At 36.9% G+C, this 18,896-nt stretch overlaps 2 protein-coding genes across 3 annotated transcripts; both read left to right on the forward strand.

The window, feature by feature from the left end:
* Window positions 1-100: 100 nt before the first annotated feature.
* Window positions 101-3,683, forward strand: LOC121976746. The gene is made up of 4 exons (XM_042529055.1): window positions 101-329; window positions 1,787-1,898; window positions 3,090-3,140; window positions 3,226-3,683. The coding sequence occupies exons 1-4, from the start codon at window positions 193-195 to the stop codon at window positions 3,313-3,315; spliced, it is 390 nt and encodes a 129-aa protein (XP_042384989.1). The 5' UTR covers window positions 101-192; the 3' UTR covers window positions 3,316-3,683.
* A 6,852-nt stretch (window positions 3,684-10,535) lies between these two features.
* On the forward strand, window positions 10,536-12,429 carry LOC121976747 (GATA transcription factor 8-like). 2 transcript variants are annotated; one of them, XM_042529056.1, is made up of 3 exons: window positions 10,536-10,867; window positions 10,984-11,196; window positions 11,300-12,429. In XM_042529056.1, exons 2-3 carry the CDS (start codon window positions 10,996-10,998, stop codon window positions 12,134-12,136), a joined length of 1,038 nt encoding a protein of 345 aa, XP_042384990.1. In that variant the 5' UTR covers window positions 10,536-10,867; window positions 10,984-10,995; the 3' UTR covers window positions 12,137-12,429. The 2 variants fall into 2 exon arrangements, with proteins under 2 accessions (XP_042384990.1, XP_042384991.1); XM_042529057.1 differs by having other exon boundaries at window positions 10,536-10,863.
* The last annotated feature ends 6,467 nt before the right edge of the window (window positions 12,430-18,896 follow it).

Below are 18,896 nucleotides of genomic sequence, written 5' to 3' on the forward strand. Positions count from 1 at the left end.
ATTTTTAGTATCTTTTCACTGTAACACTTAAATTGTATTCCAATAAAAATACATATTAAGTAAAGAAAAAAAATTGGGGAAGGAAAAATAAACAAAATCAAAATCCGGTCGCTTTGTCTATTCTCTGGCCTTCGCTTCTGCTTAAGTCACTCGACGTCGGTGACGTGCCTAAAGAGGCAGATCGAGAGCGTGATGAGGCAGCGCAGGGCGATACTCGTCGGGTTCGCCGTCGCCCTCTTCTTCGGCGTCTCCGTCTACGCCCGTCTTTGGGCGATTGATCGCCGAGAAGACGATGCTTCTTCCTCCGTTGAAAACCTCGATTCTCTTCGGTAAGGAAACCTACTCCTCACTCGGTAGCTTCTCTTGTTTTTTTCTCTTCACTTGATCTTGATCTTGATCTGGATGCCTCGAGCTTCAGGCTGATTTTCGACTTCCTCGTTTCCTTTTCAATTACTAAGCTGCGGTTGTTAGGGTTCAATCGAATTACTTGTGTCCTGGAAGTGGCTGCATCCAGTTTGAGTCAATTTGTGTTCTCATGTGACAATGTTAACATAAATCATACTACATACATTTGGAGATGGTCATAGTGCAAACTCTTTGAATTTGCATTTCTCCTATCCCATTTCCATCCCTGCTTGCCAATTTAATGTAGGCAAATTTTTGTGTGCGCTTTAGTTCGAATGGCTTCAATAGGCCGGCAATTTATGAAGTGAATTTTAGCTTCGAAATACTGAGGAGCGATCAATTTATGGTTTTTTAAATGCCATCAAATCTGGAGCCTAAAGTTCACGATAAATTATAGGATAGCATTGGATGGATGGATCTTCGTCAATCCCAATTCTCCTCAATATCCATACATGGTTGTTGCTTTGGTATATTTGTTACAGCTGACGATCAATGCGCACCCCCAGAAAAGCAGTGTACATTGATGAAAGGATATCCTACTCAGATCTAATACGAATCCGACACAGATGTGTCTTTGATGTGGTTATTTTTAAAAGTTTTTACTTGTAATCAATTGACATATTAGCAGTCCATGATTAGCTTCCAACATGGGTAGATGAACAATCAAAGTACACATTATATTGAGGTTTGTTTGCTACTTTTTCTACATTAATGGAAACATATATCCTATCTCAGTGCCTCTCCCTCACTGTAGAACTGTTGGTGTTTGTTATCTAGGTGTATTCATTTATTTGCATAGTTGGATACTTGTCTTAATCCTCCTTTCAATGATTTCTTCTGAATCCTATCAGAAAGAAGAATGGTGGTAGGCTATTATTCTGTTCATAAATATCATTTTGTTACATGTAATTTACCTCACTATCAGTTCAACCTCCAAGTTGAATGATTGTCTGTCTGGGTATTTCCATTGTTATATATGATCGCTGTGTTTTGACATTTTATTTTAATTTTTTTTAGTACTATTGTAGTACACCAACACACCCCTAGGCTTGATTTTCCTTTTTTTTCTTAGAATGTATGACTGAAACTCTTCAAATTGAAATGATTGGGATTCATGAGATACGAATGGTTTGGCTACAAAAATTTGAATTATTATTTATTCTTTAATGTCCTTAAAGATATATTGTTTAATGTAGTTGGTACTATATAATTTAGAATGTATCAAGACTCCATTGTTAACCAACCCCAAAAGTTGGGACTCATGGCTTTTGTTGCTATTGCTATTATGCATTAGCTCTTGTTTTGAGATCCTAAGAAAAAATGTGTGCTTAATTGATTCCTATGTTACTTATTTGTCATTTGGTTTCATGACCACTCTCAGGAGGCAATTTGAACGTGCTAATCTGGAAGCAATGGATGAATCTGCAGAATGGAGAATGAAATATGATGAAGAGGTTGAGAGGAATAGGCAGATTCAAGATGAGCTTCTAAAGGTATGTCTTATTTGACCTCTGGATCTTTCCTGACATCTTTTGATTTCTGAATTACATGAAATTCTGATAACATTCCAAGGTCAAATTGTGCTAGTGAATAAATCATTCCAAGGTCAAATTTTCTTCCTATTGAGATAACATGGAAACAATTGAGAATAGTGTGATTCTAGCCTATTTTTCAAGTGATAACGTAGCTTTACTTTATATCATAAGAATCCAGTAATTTGATAACCAGTCTAATGTAGAGGCTACAGAAATTTTGTTAAGCTTATTTGGCTTAAGATAAATCACAATTTGACAAACTTGTTCATCACAGAGTTTGTTAGTTCCTAATCCTACCACTTTGAATATTACTCACGATGAAAGGGCCTTTCTTTTGATCATAACACCTAACAACATAAAATTGTAGTGAGTGATATTAACATGTAGAAAAAATAAGCCAGATAGCCTTTCTTTTCATCATTTTATATACAGAAACTAACAATAAAAATCCTAGTGAGTGATATTAACATGGTGCAAGCTATAAAATGAACTTGGTAAGACCAATGAGTTAGGAATAATAGCCACCATAGGAAAAATGTTATATAAGTCTACCAGTTTTCTAGAATGCCAACATTTATCCATGAAGAGTTTGGAAGATTACAGCTGACTTCCTGTCATTTGCTATATGGGAACATTGGAGATCTTCAGTGTTGAAACCACTATATGACATTGTCATAATTCAGAGAGCTACAAATCTGCTGAAGTTCCATGAATATATTTGTGAAATCTCAAGGAAGCTCAATCCAGCATTGATTGGTTGACCATTTACTTGAACTACTACGAAGGACCCATTCAATATGGTTATATTTTTAATGATTGTCCCTTCATATGTGAATGTGTATATTGGAGACTCGTCTATACTCCACATGTGGTTTGATGGGATCCCACATAACATGTTAAAGTTGTTTATTGTTCCAAAAGCTGAGTTGTTTGAAAAGAAATTAATCTTGTTAATGTTTTTAGTAACATTAACTTGAGCTGGAATATTTTCATAATATGTGGATACCATGTCAGCTAGTACCGCCTCGTTTGGTAGCATAATCATGAAATCAGGCTGTTCATGTTTCCCCTTGTGTATGATTTTAAGATGATTATTTTATATTGTTTATACTGGCTTAATTAATAGTCTAACAAACTTATAATTCATAGGTTAAGACATCTCTGTCCGGTGCCATTAGGAGGTCTGAAACACTGCAAAAGGTATTGATGATCAACATAACCCTTTGACCTAGTCTGATCTCTGCTATCTTCTGCGCATATTGCTCAACTCTATGCCTTGTCACAGGAAAAAGTTAGTCTGCAGAAGCAGATCGAGTCAATGAAACAACAGAAGCTGCATTGCAACTGCAATCAATCAACAACCGAGCTCAGGTAAAGATATCTTATGATACACGTTAACTCCCTCAGTCTTGCCCTTGTATCGAATTAACACTTTTTTTTTTGTTTGTTTATGCTATTCCATTTTGCTGGATTATATAATTGATTTTGTCCAATCACACGGCGAACTCAGATAAATTTTATCCATTTCTACTTGCTAACCCAAATATTATTCATATGTTTAAGCTCATTTGTTTATAAAAATATTTATAACTAATGAATAAACTCTTGTCGAAGTTTTACATTTTGTTTCATATTTGTTGATTGTAAAATTTGAAGTTCAATATCAAGCTCCATGGAGAACTGTTATCTCATATGTTGGCCAAAATTTGGTCGAATGAATGAAATTTGTGCTATTTATTATTATTGAAATGTCGTTGGAACTTCAAAATTCCGAAGTACATACAAATTCATTTGTATTGTAATGAATAAACAAATTGCATTATGCTAAGTTTTTGAATGGACAAATTATTTGTTTCGTTTATGAACAGATTGGTTAATTTATCTTAATAAGCCAAAAATACAGTAAAAATGCATATTATATTTATTAGAGTTTGCCTTTTTTAGCTTTTTGTCATTTTATTTGCGACCACAAACATTAATATTGCACTTTTATCAAATGGCATCGTACTTTTAAGGGAGTAATGGTCTTTTAATATTGGGTGAAGTCCCTTGTGATTTACCTTTTTTTTCAGATCGTATGGGCAGTCCTGAAGGGGTCTCAGGATGAGGCTTGATAGAACTTAGAGAATTGATTCATGAATAGTTGAGACTTGAATAGTGAAGACTTAAAATTGTTGGGGTTGCAAGGTTGCAAATATAGTCCCATATTGGAAACACATGGGAAAGATCATGGGTTTATAAGAGAAAAGATATCTCCATTGGCATGAGGCCTTTTGGGTAGAGCCCAAGAGCAAAACCATGAGGGCTTAGGCCCAAAGTGGACAATATCATGTCATTGTGGAGATATTTAAATTCTTTTCGATCCTACAATTGGTATCAGAGCCCGGACTGCCAAAAGTTTTAACCACCGACTGTGCATAAGAGTTATGGTCTGATTGAGCCATGTGGGTACAATATTGACCTCGAACAAAGAAAGTGGGGGCTCGTATGTTCGGATCAAGAGGACCAGACACCAGGCAGGAAGTCCTAGTTGCGACTAGGCAAGGAAGTCCTAGTAGGTCGGGTGGACTGAGGGGCATGAGACCTTTTGGGTAGAGCCCAAGAGCAAGAGCAAAACCATAAGGGCTTAGGCCCAAAGTGGACAATATCATGTCATTGTGGAGATATTTAAATTCTTTTCGATCCTACAAAAATGACTTGTCCAAGGAATGATGTTGAACTATCACCCTCGAGCTATAATGCAATGGTAAGGCACTTCCGTAATTAATTAGGCATTCACGAATTGATTTTCAGCTATGACGCACCGTGAAATTAATTTTCTCTAGTAAGAAGATAAATCCTGCTTCTCGATTTATCTAATAGTTAGTGGTAAATTTTTGTGGGGTTAGGTTAATTTCCTTCGGGATTAAAAAAAATGAACTATCACATCATCATTTCGGTCAAACTATCTTAAAGGTCGTAAGAACGTGATAAAATTCTGACTCGAGATGCGATTTGCTAGGATTAACGATAGCTTGGTTAATATATTGTGGTGGATTACAATCTTCGAACAGATTTGGTCCTATTATTTTGCTCTTAATTCTCGAAGAAAATTAGGCGATTCTCAATTGGATTGAATCACTATCAGGTTAGTGCTCATTATTGTTTGGCTGATACCCAAATTGCAAATGCTAGCAACAAAGGAATACGGTGGAAGGTAGGCAAAAGCCACTACTATAATCTGGCAATTAGTTGAATCACATGTAAATATATATTAAATTTATTTGATAGGCGAATTAGAAGGGAAGTTCGTCTTTCTCCGGAGTTAATCGGGTAAACTTTGTATATCTGGATCGTTGAGAAGTTCCCACTAGAAAGAGAGATGAATTAAACTCATGGAATCTTCTAAATGTGTTGTTATAACTCGATTGCAACGCATTTATATTAGAACAGGATCGTAATACTGATGAAAAATTAAAAAAGAATGCCCACACAAAAATGAAATGATATCACCATCTTAACATACCATTAAAAAGACAAAAACATAAGCTCCAAATAAATAGTGCCAAAGAAAGAATATACATATATGTAAGAGTAAGAGGTAATATTATTCATGTCAAACAGCTCAATATCCTCATACGCTCATCCCAACGTCCCCATCAATCCGTCCTAGGATCAATATGGAGAAGGTAAATTACAGGTGATTATTAATTTTTTAAATAGTGACTAATATATAAGAAAGATAGTTATCTCAACTTTATCAAAATTCGAATTTCAAATCTCATCATGATAATATTTCATGTGTTAGTCTCTGGACTCTCTCGAGGGGATAGAATATATGTACATATGCAACCACGTGTGGAGGTGTGCATAAAGTAAAATAAAAAAAATAAGAAAGAAAAAAAATGTGAGAGAGACTACCCATAAAGCCAGTGGTGCATCCCCATCAGTGTAGTTAGATCTCCATCATTTTCACTGCCAATCAAGCTGCCAACTTAATAAGTTCACTAATTTGTTGGCAACTTGGTGAACTAATTCAATTTCAACACCTTCACTAATTTTGTTTCGACCATCCATTTTCCTTCTAAACTTCCACGTACAGTTGTATCGATCGATTCCTATCAATTTTAAACCTTGATCTTCAACGAGATTCAATTCTTCAACTACATAGAAGATACTTTGGTTTGAGCTATAAATTATACCATAAATGAGCAAAAAATGAAGGATGAAAATTACTAAATGATTTTCAAACTCAACCTAACTTAGTGTGACTGAGTGAGGTCACAAAATACCTACCTTTGTATTTTTCTTGGAATTATATTTGTTGACTAGTATTTAAATCACATGAAAAAAAATGAAAAAGTGTGGGGAGGAATTTGAATAAAAAAACATAATTGGAAAGAAAAAAATAGGTAGAAGTTGTCAGCCTGAAATATTATTATATATACTTGTCAATTATCTAATGTTTACCAAATCTTTTGTTTTTTTTTCAATCTACATGAAAAAATGGACTAAATGAAAAGAAGCAATGATTTTGTTAGAATAACACTAGTATATTTTGATTATTTAAATTTTTACCCTTTGATAATTAATCAAAGGGTTAATTTAAAATTGTGGAATTCTCAGAAGAGTATTTAACTTTTAGATTCTAAGGAATCTATTTATTTTTTATTTTACCACTTCCGTGAACACTGTAGTGATTTTTATAATATAAGATTATAATGGTACTATGATAATTAATGGAAAGGATAAATTAAGAAATAAGAATGAACAAATTTGAAAGTTAAATGTTAAGTGCTACCTTCCTCGGTCAATTATGTTTAAAATTCTACGGCAAATTGTTAAGCTCGCATTGAAGTAATGCAACTGTGCTCCCGAGCTATTTATTATAGGGATTTTTTTTTTCGTGTGGGATGATAATTTTAAGGATATTCTTTATTTAAATGGGTCTTTGTAAATATTTTTTAATTTATTTTAATGAATTAATAAATTTTTTTATGAAACTAGATCGGATGATTATAAAAAAAAAACACAGCACGTGCTTTACTAATTCATTCCCACTTTACCTACCCAAATACCATTACTACCCCGCAAAATGCAATGTGCAACTGTACCGGGACCTACGGTAGTTAATCGACAACGAAGCGGGTAATGAAAGGCTACAGTTTGTAAAATCACGTGGCACGGGCAAAAATAAAAAATGACAACCTTTATTATAATCTTTCATTATTTTTTTAAAATATTAAAACTTCGTACTTTTTATTAAAAATATATATATTTATTCTCGTGTTTGTTGCTATGACCATAATTGATATATCGCGTTAAAATAAATCAATTTTTTTAATCTAATTCAATTGAAATCGCTATCAATATGTTAAAAAAATATTAGTTCAAATGCATTGCTTTTCTTTTTCTTATAATTCCTTTTTTTTTTAATATATATATATATACTTTTCCTCAAAGGGATAGAAAATAAAGGAAACGGAGTGAAATGGAAGGAATGGGGTGGAAGGAGTGGAATCCAAGTTAATTAATTGAATGAGGTGGTGGAGGAACCATTATCATTTCAATTCAAGGAACCCTAAACCACCATCGGTTGTGAAGTCCCTTTATCCCCCTTTTGTTTCTCGCTTTCCACTTCAAAACCCTAACTTATTCATTTTATTTCTTTTCGGTTAAGTTCATTTCAAAGCCATTCCAACTTGAAAATTTGTCTAAATATGACCCTACATAATTCTTAAATTTTCATTTTTTTTTTTCTACTCTTTGTCTTTGTCGATGGTATTCTAAATCGAGCGAGATAAAAAGTATTAAGGAATCATGTCTAACATTGCATAGTCTCCTTCACATGGACCTCACACTTCAAAATTATTGAATTTAAATTATAATTCCTTTACTTAATTAAATCTAATTGAAATAATCATCTTGTTCAAATTAAGCTATTTGATATCTATACTTTTATTTATTTATTTATTTATTTATTTATTTATCTATCGGTAAAATTTATATATGAAGAAATATATTTCCTTTATAAGTGATAATCTTCCTGATGTATTTTCATGATCGTTTGATGTCTGATACTTGGACTCTTATACTAATTATTAGGATCGAAGGAATTTAGATATCTCTATAATTTTATTTTATATTTTCGAGAAAAAGAATGACTAAGACATCTAAAGATTATAAACTAATTATTTCAAAATTTATATTATTCTAAAATTATTATCACTAAATCCAACCCAATGAATATCAAAATGTATACTATTATTTCTTACGATGGTTTAATTTAATTAAGTTTAATATAAAGAAGTTGTGGAATAATGATATATAATTATGTCAGTATCATAAAAAGAACTTATCCGATAATTAATAAAGTTAATATGATTTAATTAATGTTGGGCAAAATAATATGTTGTCGGAAATTTTAGGAAGTTAGTTGAATTTTAAAATTACACAGAATTTAAATTTAACTTACAATAGAGATGACCTAAGCGGATAATCTAAGGCTGTCAGCAAGGGATGGTTTCTGTTACGTACAGAAGAGCGGACTTAGTCGCCGAGCGGGCAGATCAGTCGAGCTATAGATCTGCGTTGTAGAGCGACTTGAGCAGATATGCAGAGCGATCTTGATAAAGCAGTCTTGACAGACCAGACCTAACAGACCAGATCTTAACAGAATAGTCTTGACAGACCAGGTCAGGTCTTGACAGACCAAGTCTTTACAAAGTAATCTTGACAGAGCAGGTGTGGGACTAAAGTCTCATTTATAATGGAGTCTTTTTCCTCTTCTACCTCTTCTCCATTCACTTATATTTAACAATTAATTCATCTAGACTTTTATTGGTTTCACTAGCTAGAATATTTAGATTTGTTTGGTTTAGTTCGAATTGGTTAGGTTTAATTAATTCATGTCCATCTCTAAGCTCAGTCCATTCTTATTGTTCATCGCCCCTATCATTGTCATCCAATGCCCCAAAGGAGTTACGCGCCTTAGCCTTGGATCTTACTTTATCCTCCTTCGCCATCCATGCCATCTCAAGGTTCATTGACGAAAACATGCTCCTCAAAATGTAATTTGTTACGAAAGAAGTGAAACTAAAAAGTTTAAGGTTTTCTATTGATCTACCAAGTAAAAATTTAGGAAACTAGATATATTTTTGAGTGCATCCTTTAACTCTTTATTATGGACGATGCCCACGATATTGTTAAAATACTTTCCTTAGTTATTGTTCTTCACTCACTCTTCAATGATATCGGTCGCTTAGCTTGCTAGTTGGGCGAAGTGTAGCGTTGCACTTCTCGTAGCACTTGAAGCACTCGCACCCCTAATTTGATGTGTGTTGCCATAGGCCCATAACCACTCTCACAAAGATGAAATTTGATGCTGTTTACCTATGATCAAGACCTATTATAATTTTTATTATCGAACTAATCAACAATCTAAGTTCAATCTTTTACATCAGGAACTAGTGTGCGAGAGTTATCATTGATCGATTGGCACACAAGTAAATGAGACTATCCTTAGCCATAAAGGGCCAAAGATAAAAGTGTGCGAAGTCACTTCTCTTAGTTGGCACGAAATTAAGGCTCTTTGCATAGGCAACTCAGAATGGCCAAAATCAATTTTCAACGTTTTTCTATGATTGTTCTAGTAGAGAAGAGAGACGTCGGGCATGGTGCAGTAGTAAGAGGCAAGACTCGTTCCCATACAATTTCTTTAAGTTTTAATTAGACAAGATTATTCTTTATTCAGAACGAACAAGAATAATAAAATGAAACCTATCAATTTAAGTACAAGAAGAGGCGCATATATACCAGAAATCAGTGGCCGGTCACGTTCAGAATTAAATGAAAAATTAAATATATTTTTTTTAAAAAACATTGGATTGTTTTTTTTTAAAAGTGAAAAAAAAAGAAGAAATTCACACCGACAGTGTGACTTCATCTGTAAATGAATGCTTTAATTGCCTAAAGATCTGCACAATGCGGCCTGAGTGGTGACCCACTCACCTATCTATCGATTTATTTATTTATTTATTTTTCTTCTTTTTCCTCAAATAAAATTAATTTACTCGATAGCTTCTCCTCCTTTACTTTGCTTTGCTTGGCCTCACGGCAAAGCCCCAAACGATTGAAAATAAAGCAACATCAAATACAAGAAAAGAAAAGAAAATTAAAAAAAAAAAAATCTTATTTTCACTTAGAACTATATAGAAGTCCAATCTTATTTGGTCCATTTGGATGATTATTAAAGTTTGATAATATAAACTAATTTATTTATTTTTTATTTATTTAATTGGTTGATTAAGAAATATTATTTACTAACTTTGTTCATTCAGGAGCTTTGTATATAAACATAATATTGTTCATGAATATTAAAAACGTAAATATATTTAAATTTGTTCGTTTAATTTAATAATCAAATTATTTAAGTTGATTTATTTAATTGATCCAGTATATATTGAGTAAATATAAATAAATTAATTTATAAAAATTTAATATATATAAATACTTGTATTAGAGAGTCCGAAAAACATAACGACAGCGATACTAACTAGCCGTGATCTAGTAGTATCGCGACTAGATCAAGGGAGGTTAGGGGAGGACAGTTTGGTTGCATTAGGGCTCACCAGCCCTGTGGGCCCCTTTGCAAGTTAGCTTGCGTTCCACCAACAAATAACAATGACTTGCCATGTGAGGTTGAGGTTGGGAGGTGAAGCTCTGCATAGCATAATGGTGGTGGTGGTGGTGGTGGTATAATGGTGGTGGTGTTGTGGAGCCATCACCGCTCTCACGTTTTCCTTCTCTTCCTCCCTTTTTAATCTCCTCTTTCTCCCCGCCGCGACTTTCCATTTCCCGTCTTCTCCGTGATCGAGCTTCTCTGTTTCTTGCTGCGCGCCTCCACTTCGTTTACGGTTCCACTCCGCCGGAAGAAGCTTCTCGGGTCGGTGAGGACGTCGACACTGTTGCACAATTTTATCTTATGCTTTTTTGTCATTTCAAAATTCGATCTTGATCTCTGCCGACGTTAATGGAGGGTGTTGGCGGCGTGGTGTGTTTGCAGGGAGGGGAGGAGATGGAGGATGGGGTGGGCCACCTGTTCGACCACATCGAGGACTTGCTTGACTTCCCCGGCGACGAGGACGGGTTTGGGATGGTGCCGGAGCCGATTCTTCTACCTTCGCTGCCGGTTCGCGGCGCCGACGAGGTTTTAGGCGGAGAGGGAGGCAAGAAGGCTGACGGCGAGTTCAGCGTGGAGGAGGGCGAGCTCAATCCGGTAAAGTTTCGGTTTCGGCGGAGTATTTGATTTGATTCGGCGAAATTTGGGCGGAAATTTGTTGGGAATTGGGCTTTGATTTGAGAAATTGTTGTAATGGCAGTGCGATGAGCTTGACATCGAGCAGCTAGAATGGATGTCCAAATTCCTCGAAGATTCTGATTCGTTCTCGATCGGCCTTACGGCCGCCGGGGGAGGGGGCGGCGACGCCGCCGAGAAAAGTGTCGGTGAGCGTTGTTGCTTTCGTACCTCGAGTCCGGTCTCTGTTCTCGAAGCGAACACAAATGGGGGCGGCGGCGTAAGCAGCGATTCCAGCATCACCACCTCGTCCTCTTCCTCCTCCTCGACCCCTGCTTGCTACTTCCTCGGCGGCAAGAAGGAGGAGAAGGCGGTACCGCTGCCGCGTCTCAGCCCGCCGGAACCTCCGGCGGTCCCGGCCGTCCCCGGCCGCGCACGTAGCAAGCGCGCGCGCCCGGCCATCTTCTCGCCCCAAATCCTCGTCGTCATCCCCAGCCTCCCGCCGCCCGCCGACGCGGTCAACGCCGCCACATCAGACCCGGAGAGCTTCGGCGAATCCTCGTCCCCCGCGCCGCCACCGCCTCTCAAGAAAAAGAGCAAGAAGAAGAAGATGAACCCCTACGCCGACGAGTCGGACTCGCCGCCGCCGGTGCGGAAGTGCGCGCACTGCCAAATCCAGAAGACCCCGCAGTGGCGAGCGGGGCCGATGGGGCCCAAAACACTCTGCAACGCCTGCGGCGTCCGTTACAAGTCCGGCCGGCTTTTCCCGGAGTACCGCCCCGCCGCCAGCCCCACCTTCGTCCCCTCCGTCCACTCCAACTCCCACAAGAAGGTCGTAGAGATGCGCATCAAGGCCAACCAGAACGCCGCCGAAGTCGACGGGTGCGACCTCCTCGACTACATCCGGCGCCGGCGCGACTGAATACGACCGGCAATCCACCAAGAAACTCTCCCTCTTCCTCGCTCCAAGTTTGCTCTGTTTTCTGAATTCAATTTTTCATAAACCCCCTCCAAGTTTTGTACAGAGGAAGTTTGAGTGGTTAACAAGAGGTAGCAGAACCCTAGACGATGACATTATGCATGGAGAGACAACTAGTTGCTATAATTGTTTTAGTTTAGAAGCAAGTAAAAGGAGGGGGAAACTTGTGGTTTGGTGTATTGAATTCTTTTTACAGTTATTTTTGGAGGAGTCATTTTTATTATTATTATTTTGAATTTTTGGAGTTCTTTATGAAAACAATTGCTATTCACTATTGCCATGATCGGAAAGAATCCTCCAAAGTTTGTATCTGTGCCATCAGGGACACATTTCTTGGCTTTAGTAAAGTTGATTAATTGATAATTTTATCCTAAAAACATGAACATGTTGGATCGTCAAAGAAGGAGAGGGGTGAATCTTGTAGCTTTAATTTTTTTTTTTATTTTTTAAACACTTAAAGTAAGCAATAAAAATAAAAATAAAAAACACGTCTCTTTTTTATTTAGTTCAAATCTAACCGACTCATACTTTAAAACTCATGATCATCGATCGCTTTTGTTAAATAATCCACTAAATGATAAATTGATATTACAAATGAGAATACAATGAGCAAGTAAAAATAAAATATACTGACAACTATGATTCTAAGAAATAGCGTAGGTTATAGGAAGTCTCTTGGCGTCGTAGTAGTTGCAGCTGACACGAGTAAAGAAAGAGCGCAATAGTAAATTGAAAAGCAAGAAGTTATCTCTAGATCAGAGCTCGAGGCCTTCTTTTATATGTTTCGTTCCGTCGAGTGATAATAGGTTCTGTCGACTGAACTGATTTGTCGACTGATCACTCTATCTGTTGACTAATCCAAAGTTCCTTCCTTGTTTGCATTAATCTGATCCAATCGATGGTGGAAATCTTGTTATTCCATCAACGAATCAAGATCTTTCGGTTGACTGAACGTCTTTTTGTTATTTGTACTCTGATTCGAATCATATTTAATTCTGGAAATAAATTGATTTGTCAACTGATTACCTTTATCCGTCAACTGAACCCAAAATTCTTTTTGTATTTTGAATCAAATTTCGCTGTTATGATATTCCATGGATCCGTTGATTAAACTCTTTGTTCTGTCGATGGAATAACTTTTTCTGTAAAATAGTGTTAGTAAATAAAAATAATATTTACCTTGCGAAATAGAGTTAGAACATAAATTTACAAAGCAAGATTAATATAAATATAGTATGCATGACTGAAACAACAATGATTGCCCTGATCTCAACTTAAAAATCTCCGTCGATTTCTTCAGTCAGATCAGTACTTAAGGTTTGTTCCTAATAAGGCACGACCTCACTTCACTTCTTTCGATAGTTTATCTCAACTTATCTACCAAATATCGGGTCCTCCAGACCTGTTATAACTTTTTCTACTCAGTGTCTAATCGCCCAATCTACTAAGATTTTTCTTGCAATACTAAATTAGCACAACATCAATAATAGTAATGTAAAATAGTGTTGGTAAAACTATACTTAAATTTATCAAAATCCACTAGTTTGATCGACTGCACACGGTTTATCAGAAACCATTCAGTAACACGTACTTAGAGTTCACTCCTCCAAAGCTTCTCATTATCTAAGGCTACCTCCTCCTATGATTTTCCATTGCTTGGCTTTACTCACTAGGATTTTCATCTGTCGAGAATATAGATTATTTAGGAAAGCTCTGAGGTGTAAATTATGCTAGCTAGCTGTCTTGATTATTTTTAACAAGCTTTAATTAGTTTTAATTAGCATTAATTAGCTTTAATTATTCTTAATTGCTGTAATTATGTTGTAAATTATTATAAATACAATCTCAATAGGAGAGATCATTATGCCCTCAAGTCATCTCTTTCAAGTGCCCTCAAGTCATCTCTTTCAAGTTGGTATCAGAGTTATCATTCCCTGTCCAGAAATTTCTTAAGCCAAAGTCATGTCTGAACACTCCAGCGAATCCACCACCATTCCTCAGTCCTCCTCACATCTCGCCCAATAGGAGAGATCATTATGCCCTCAAGTCATCTCTTTCAAGTGACCTCAAGTCATCTCTTTCAAGTTGGTATCAGAGTCATCATTCCCTGTCTAGAAATTTCTTAATCCAAAGTCATGTCTGAACACTCCAGCGAATTCACCACCATTCCTCAGTCCTCCTCACATCCCGCCCAGATAACCACCATCAAGCTGAACGGCGACAACTTCTTACGATGGTCGCAATCAGTGAAGATGTATATTCGGGGCCGAGGAATGATGGGCTATTTAACGGGTGAAAAGAAAACTCCATCGGAAAAAGACCCAATGTATGCTACATGGGATGTTGAAAATTCCATGGTAATGACATGGCTCGTAAATTCCATGGAAGAGGAGATTGGCGCAAATTATATGTGTTTCCCTACAACATATGAATTATGGGAAAATATAAATCAGATGTACTCTGATTTGGGGAATCAGTCCCAAATCTTTGAGTTGACTCTCAAACTTGGTGAATTACGGCAAGGAGAAGAACCGGTCACCAAATATTTCAACTCCTTGAAGAGGATCTGGCAGGACCTTGATCTTTTTGATGCATATGAGTGGAAGAATGTTGAAGATGGACAGTACCACAAGAAAACAGTGGAAGACAGTCGTATCTTCAAATTTTTGGCTGGCCTCAATGTTGAGTTCGATGAGGTAAGAGGAAGAATCATTGGTAGGAGACCACTACCATGCCTCAGTGAAGTCTTCTCCGAAGTTAGAAGGGAGGAGAGTCGGAGGAATGTTATGCTTGGCAAAAAAGGACCTACGACTATCATTGAAGGTTCAACCCTTACCTCTACAGGCTCAAACATACGCACAGGCACTGCCAATCTACGTAAACCAGAAGAAAAGTCAGTTCTGTGGTGCTACTTTTGCAACAAGCCACGTCACACCCGAGAAACCTGCTGGAAAATTCATGGCAAACCTGCTAACTTTAAAAGCAAATCAGGTGAGAAAAATGGACATATCTTTCCCACTGCGAATGAGGCAATGACTATTGCCAGCACCATCACAAAAGAGCATCTGGAGCAACTTCTAGCACTGCTAACTTCAAACCCATCATCCAGTACTCCTAATGTTTCTGTGGCGCATATAGGTAACGAAATAATTGTCTTTCCATGTGGTTTCGGAATTTTTGCTCCATGGATAATTGATTCTGGAGCATCTGATCATATGACCAATTCCTTGAAATTGTTAAAATTATACTCACTCTGTCCTGAAAATAAAAAGGTTAAGATTGCAGATGGAAGTTTTTCACCTATTGCCGGAAAAGGTTCAGTCCAAACTTCTGAGAATATAGATCTTAAGTCCGTTCTCTATGTACCTAAACTTACATGCAATCTTCTTTCAGTCAGTAAATTATCCAAAGACTCTAACTGTCGTGTAGTTTTTTGTGACTCTCATTGTACCTTTCAGGACCGGAGCTCAGGGAAAACGATTGGTAGTGCTAAAATGGTGAATGATCTTTACTACTTTGAGGACATTTTACCTAGTAAGGAAATTGTGCAAGGACTTAGTAGTATTAGTTCTCTTTCTGTTTATGATCAAATAATGGTTTGGCATTGTCGTTTAGGTCACCCTAGTTTTTCATATATGAAACATTTATTCCCTGATTTGTTTAAAGATATGAACCCCTTAGATTTTCAATGCGAAAGTTGTATTCTTGCAAAAAGTCCTCGTAAAACATATGTCTCTAGACCTTACCTTGAATCAAAATCTTTTTACTTATTCCACAGTGATGTGTGGGGACCCTCAAAGGTAACTACATCATCAGGACAAAAATGATTTGTAAGCTTTACCGATGACCATACTCGACTCTGTTGGGTATTTTTGATCAGAAACAAGAATGAGGTTGAGAAAATTTTTAAAAAATTCTACAATTTGATTGAAAATCAATTTCAAACAAAAATAAGTATTTTGATAACAGATAATAGTACAGAATATTTCAATCAATCTGTAGAAATTTTTTTGAGGACAAAAGACATCTTTCATCAATCAACCTGTCCTGATACTCCATAGCAAAATGGAGTCTCTGAAAGAAAAAATAGGCACTTACTTGAAGTTGCTAGGGCCATAATGTTTTACATGAATATTCCAAAGTACTTGTGGGGAGATGCAATTTTAACAGCAACTTATTTAATTAATAGGATGCCTGCTAGAGTTTTAAACTACATCACGCCGTTGCAATGTCTAAAAAAATACTTCCCTGAATCTCGCATCAATTCTGATTTACCCCTTAAAGTATTTGGTTGCACCGCTTATGTACACATACCTAAGAGATCACGGTCAAAATTAGATCCTAGGGCAGAAAAATGTGTTTTTATAGGCTATGCTGCAAATCGCAGAGGCTACAAATTTTTTTGTCCTCTAAAAAAACGGTTCTTTGTAACAATGGATGCCACTTTCATGGAAACCAAACCATATTTTACCAAAAATTTGATTCAGGGGGAGAATCTAAGGGAACCAAATTTTTGGGAGATAACTAGAACTCTTCCAAATTTGGTTATTGACCAACCTCAAAAATCTCAAAATGAAAATAATGGGGAGTCTGAACCCATAATTGTCAACCATGAAATTGGTCTATCAGAAAAGGAAATACTTCGAATGGAAGAAAACCAAAATATCCTTGAACCTTTGGTTTATTCTAGGAGAAATGCCCTTGGAAGAAGTAGAGATGAATTAACCATTCCAGCACAAGCCTCATTGGAAGCCCCGAGCGAAGGAACACTGAATACTCCAGGTACCTCTTTTTCCCCTAACTCACATGAAAACTCCACTTTACCTATTATTCTTGAGTCTACTAGTCCAACCTCAATTGTTCCGCAAGAAAATGACCCTGACAACCTTGACCTCCCCATTGCTTTTCGAAAAGGTACCCGAACCTGTACCAAACATCCCATTGCCAGATACATAACCCATGACCATTTATCCGAATCACATAAGGCATTTACTATTAATATTTCAAAACTTGTTGTACCTAGAAACATTCAGGAAGCACTGGAGGACAAGGATTGGATATTAGCAGTGTTTGAAGAAATGAATGCCTTACAAAAAATGGTACTTGGGAAATTGTTGAAGCACCTAAGGATCAAAAGATAGTAGGGTGCAGAAGACTCTTCACTATAAAGAGTAAACCAGAAGGGAGTGTAGAGAGATATAAGGCAAGGCTGGTAGCAAAAGGCTTTACGCAGACATATGGAATAGATTACCAGGAAACATTTGCTCCTGTCGCAAAAATTAACTCAATTCGAGTTCTTCTGTCACTTGCGGTCAATCTCAAATGGCCCTTATATCAGCTGGATGTTAAAAATACCTTCCTAAATGGAGATCTAGATGAAGAAGTACTTATGAGCCTCCCTCCAGGTTTTGAAAGAAAGTTCGGAGTCGGAAAGGTGTGTAAACTAAAGAAGGCCTTGTATGGTCTAAAGCAATCCCCAAGGGCATGATTTGAACGCTTTGGCAAAACTGTGAAGTGACTTGGTTATATTCAAAGTCAAGCTGATCACACCATGTTTTACAAACACTCAAGGTAAAACAGTTGTGCTTATTGTTTATGTTGATGATATTATCCTAACAGGGAGTGACTACAAGGAACTTGAAGAACTTAAAGGAAAGCTTGCAAAAGAGTTTGAAATCAAGGACTTGGGAGTGTTAAAATACTTTCTTGGCATGGAGTTTGCAAGATCCAAAGAAGGTATATTTGTCAACCAACGAAAATATGTCCTTGACTTGCTGACCGAAACTGGTATGCTGGGATGTAAGCCAGCTGAGACGCCTATGGAGCCTTACGTCAAACTACAACCAGCAGCGGCAGAATCAGTAAAGGAAAGGGAGCGCTATCAAAGACTTGTCGGGAGACTGATTTATCTATCACACACTCGACCTGATATAGCATTTCCAGTAAGTGTAGTTAGCCAATTCATGCACTCGCCTGGGTCTGAACACTTCGATGCTGTGTATCGGATCCTAAGGTATCTAAAGAGAACACCCGGTAAAGGACTTCTGTTTAAAACCCGGGGACATCTACAAGTTGAAGCTTACACTGACGCTGACTGGGCAGGAAGTCTAACTGATAGAAGGTCTACTTTGGGATATTGCTCATTTGTGGGTGGTAATTTGGTCACTTGGCGTAGCAAGAAACAAAATGTGGTAGCTCGAAGCAGCGCAGAGGCTGAGTTTAGAGCCTTAGCTCATGGAATATGTGAAGTTTTGTGGATCAAGAGACTATTATTGGAATTGAAGATATCAGAGTTGACGCCAATAAAGATGCACTGTGATAACAGAGCAGCAATTTCAATTGCACACAATCCAGTACTTCATGATCGCACAAAGCATGTGGAAGTCAACAAGCACTTCATCAAAGAAAAAATAGACAATCATGTGATTAGTGTGGACTATATTCCCACCATTGAACAGGTTGTTGATCTACTTACAAAAGGGCTACACAAGAGACAGTTTGAATGTTTAGTAAGTAAGCTGGGCATGGAAGATATCTTTAAACCAGCTTGAGGGGGAGTGTCGAGAATATAGATTATTTAGGAAAGCTCTGAGGTGTAAATTATGCTAGCTAGCTGTCTTGATTATTCTTAGCAAGCTTTAATTAGCTTTAATTAGCATTAATTAGCTTTAATTAGCATTAATTAGCATTAATTATTCTTAAT

Source organism: Zingiber officinale, chromosome 4B (assembly GCF_018446385.1).
Source record: "Zingiber officinale cultivar Zhangliang chromosome 4B, Zo_v1.1, whole genome shotgun sequence".
Classification (NCBI taxonomy): Eukaryota; Viridiplantae; Streptophyta; class Magnoliopsida; order Zingiberales; family Zingiberaceae; genus Zingiber; species Zingiber officinale.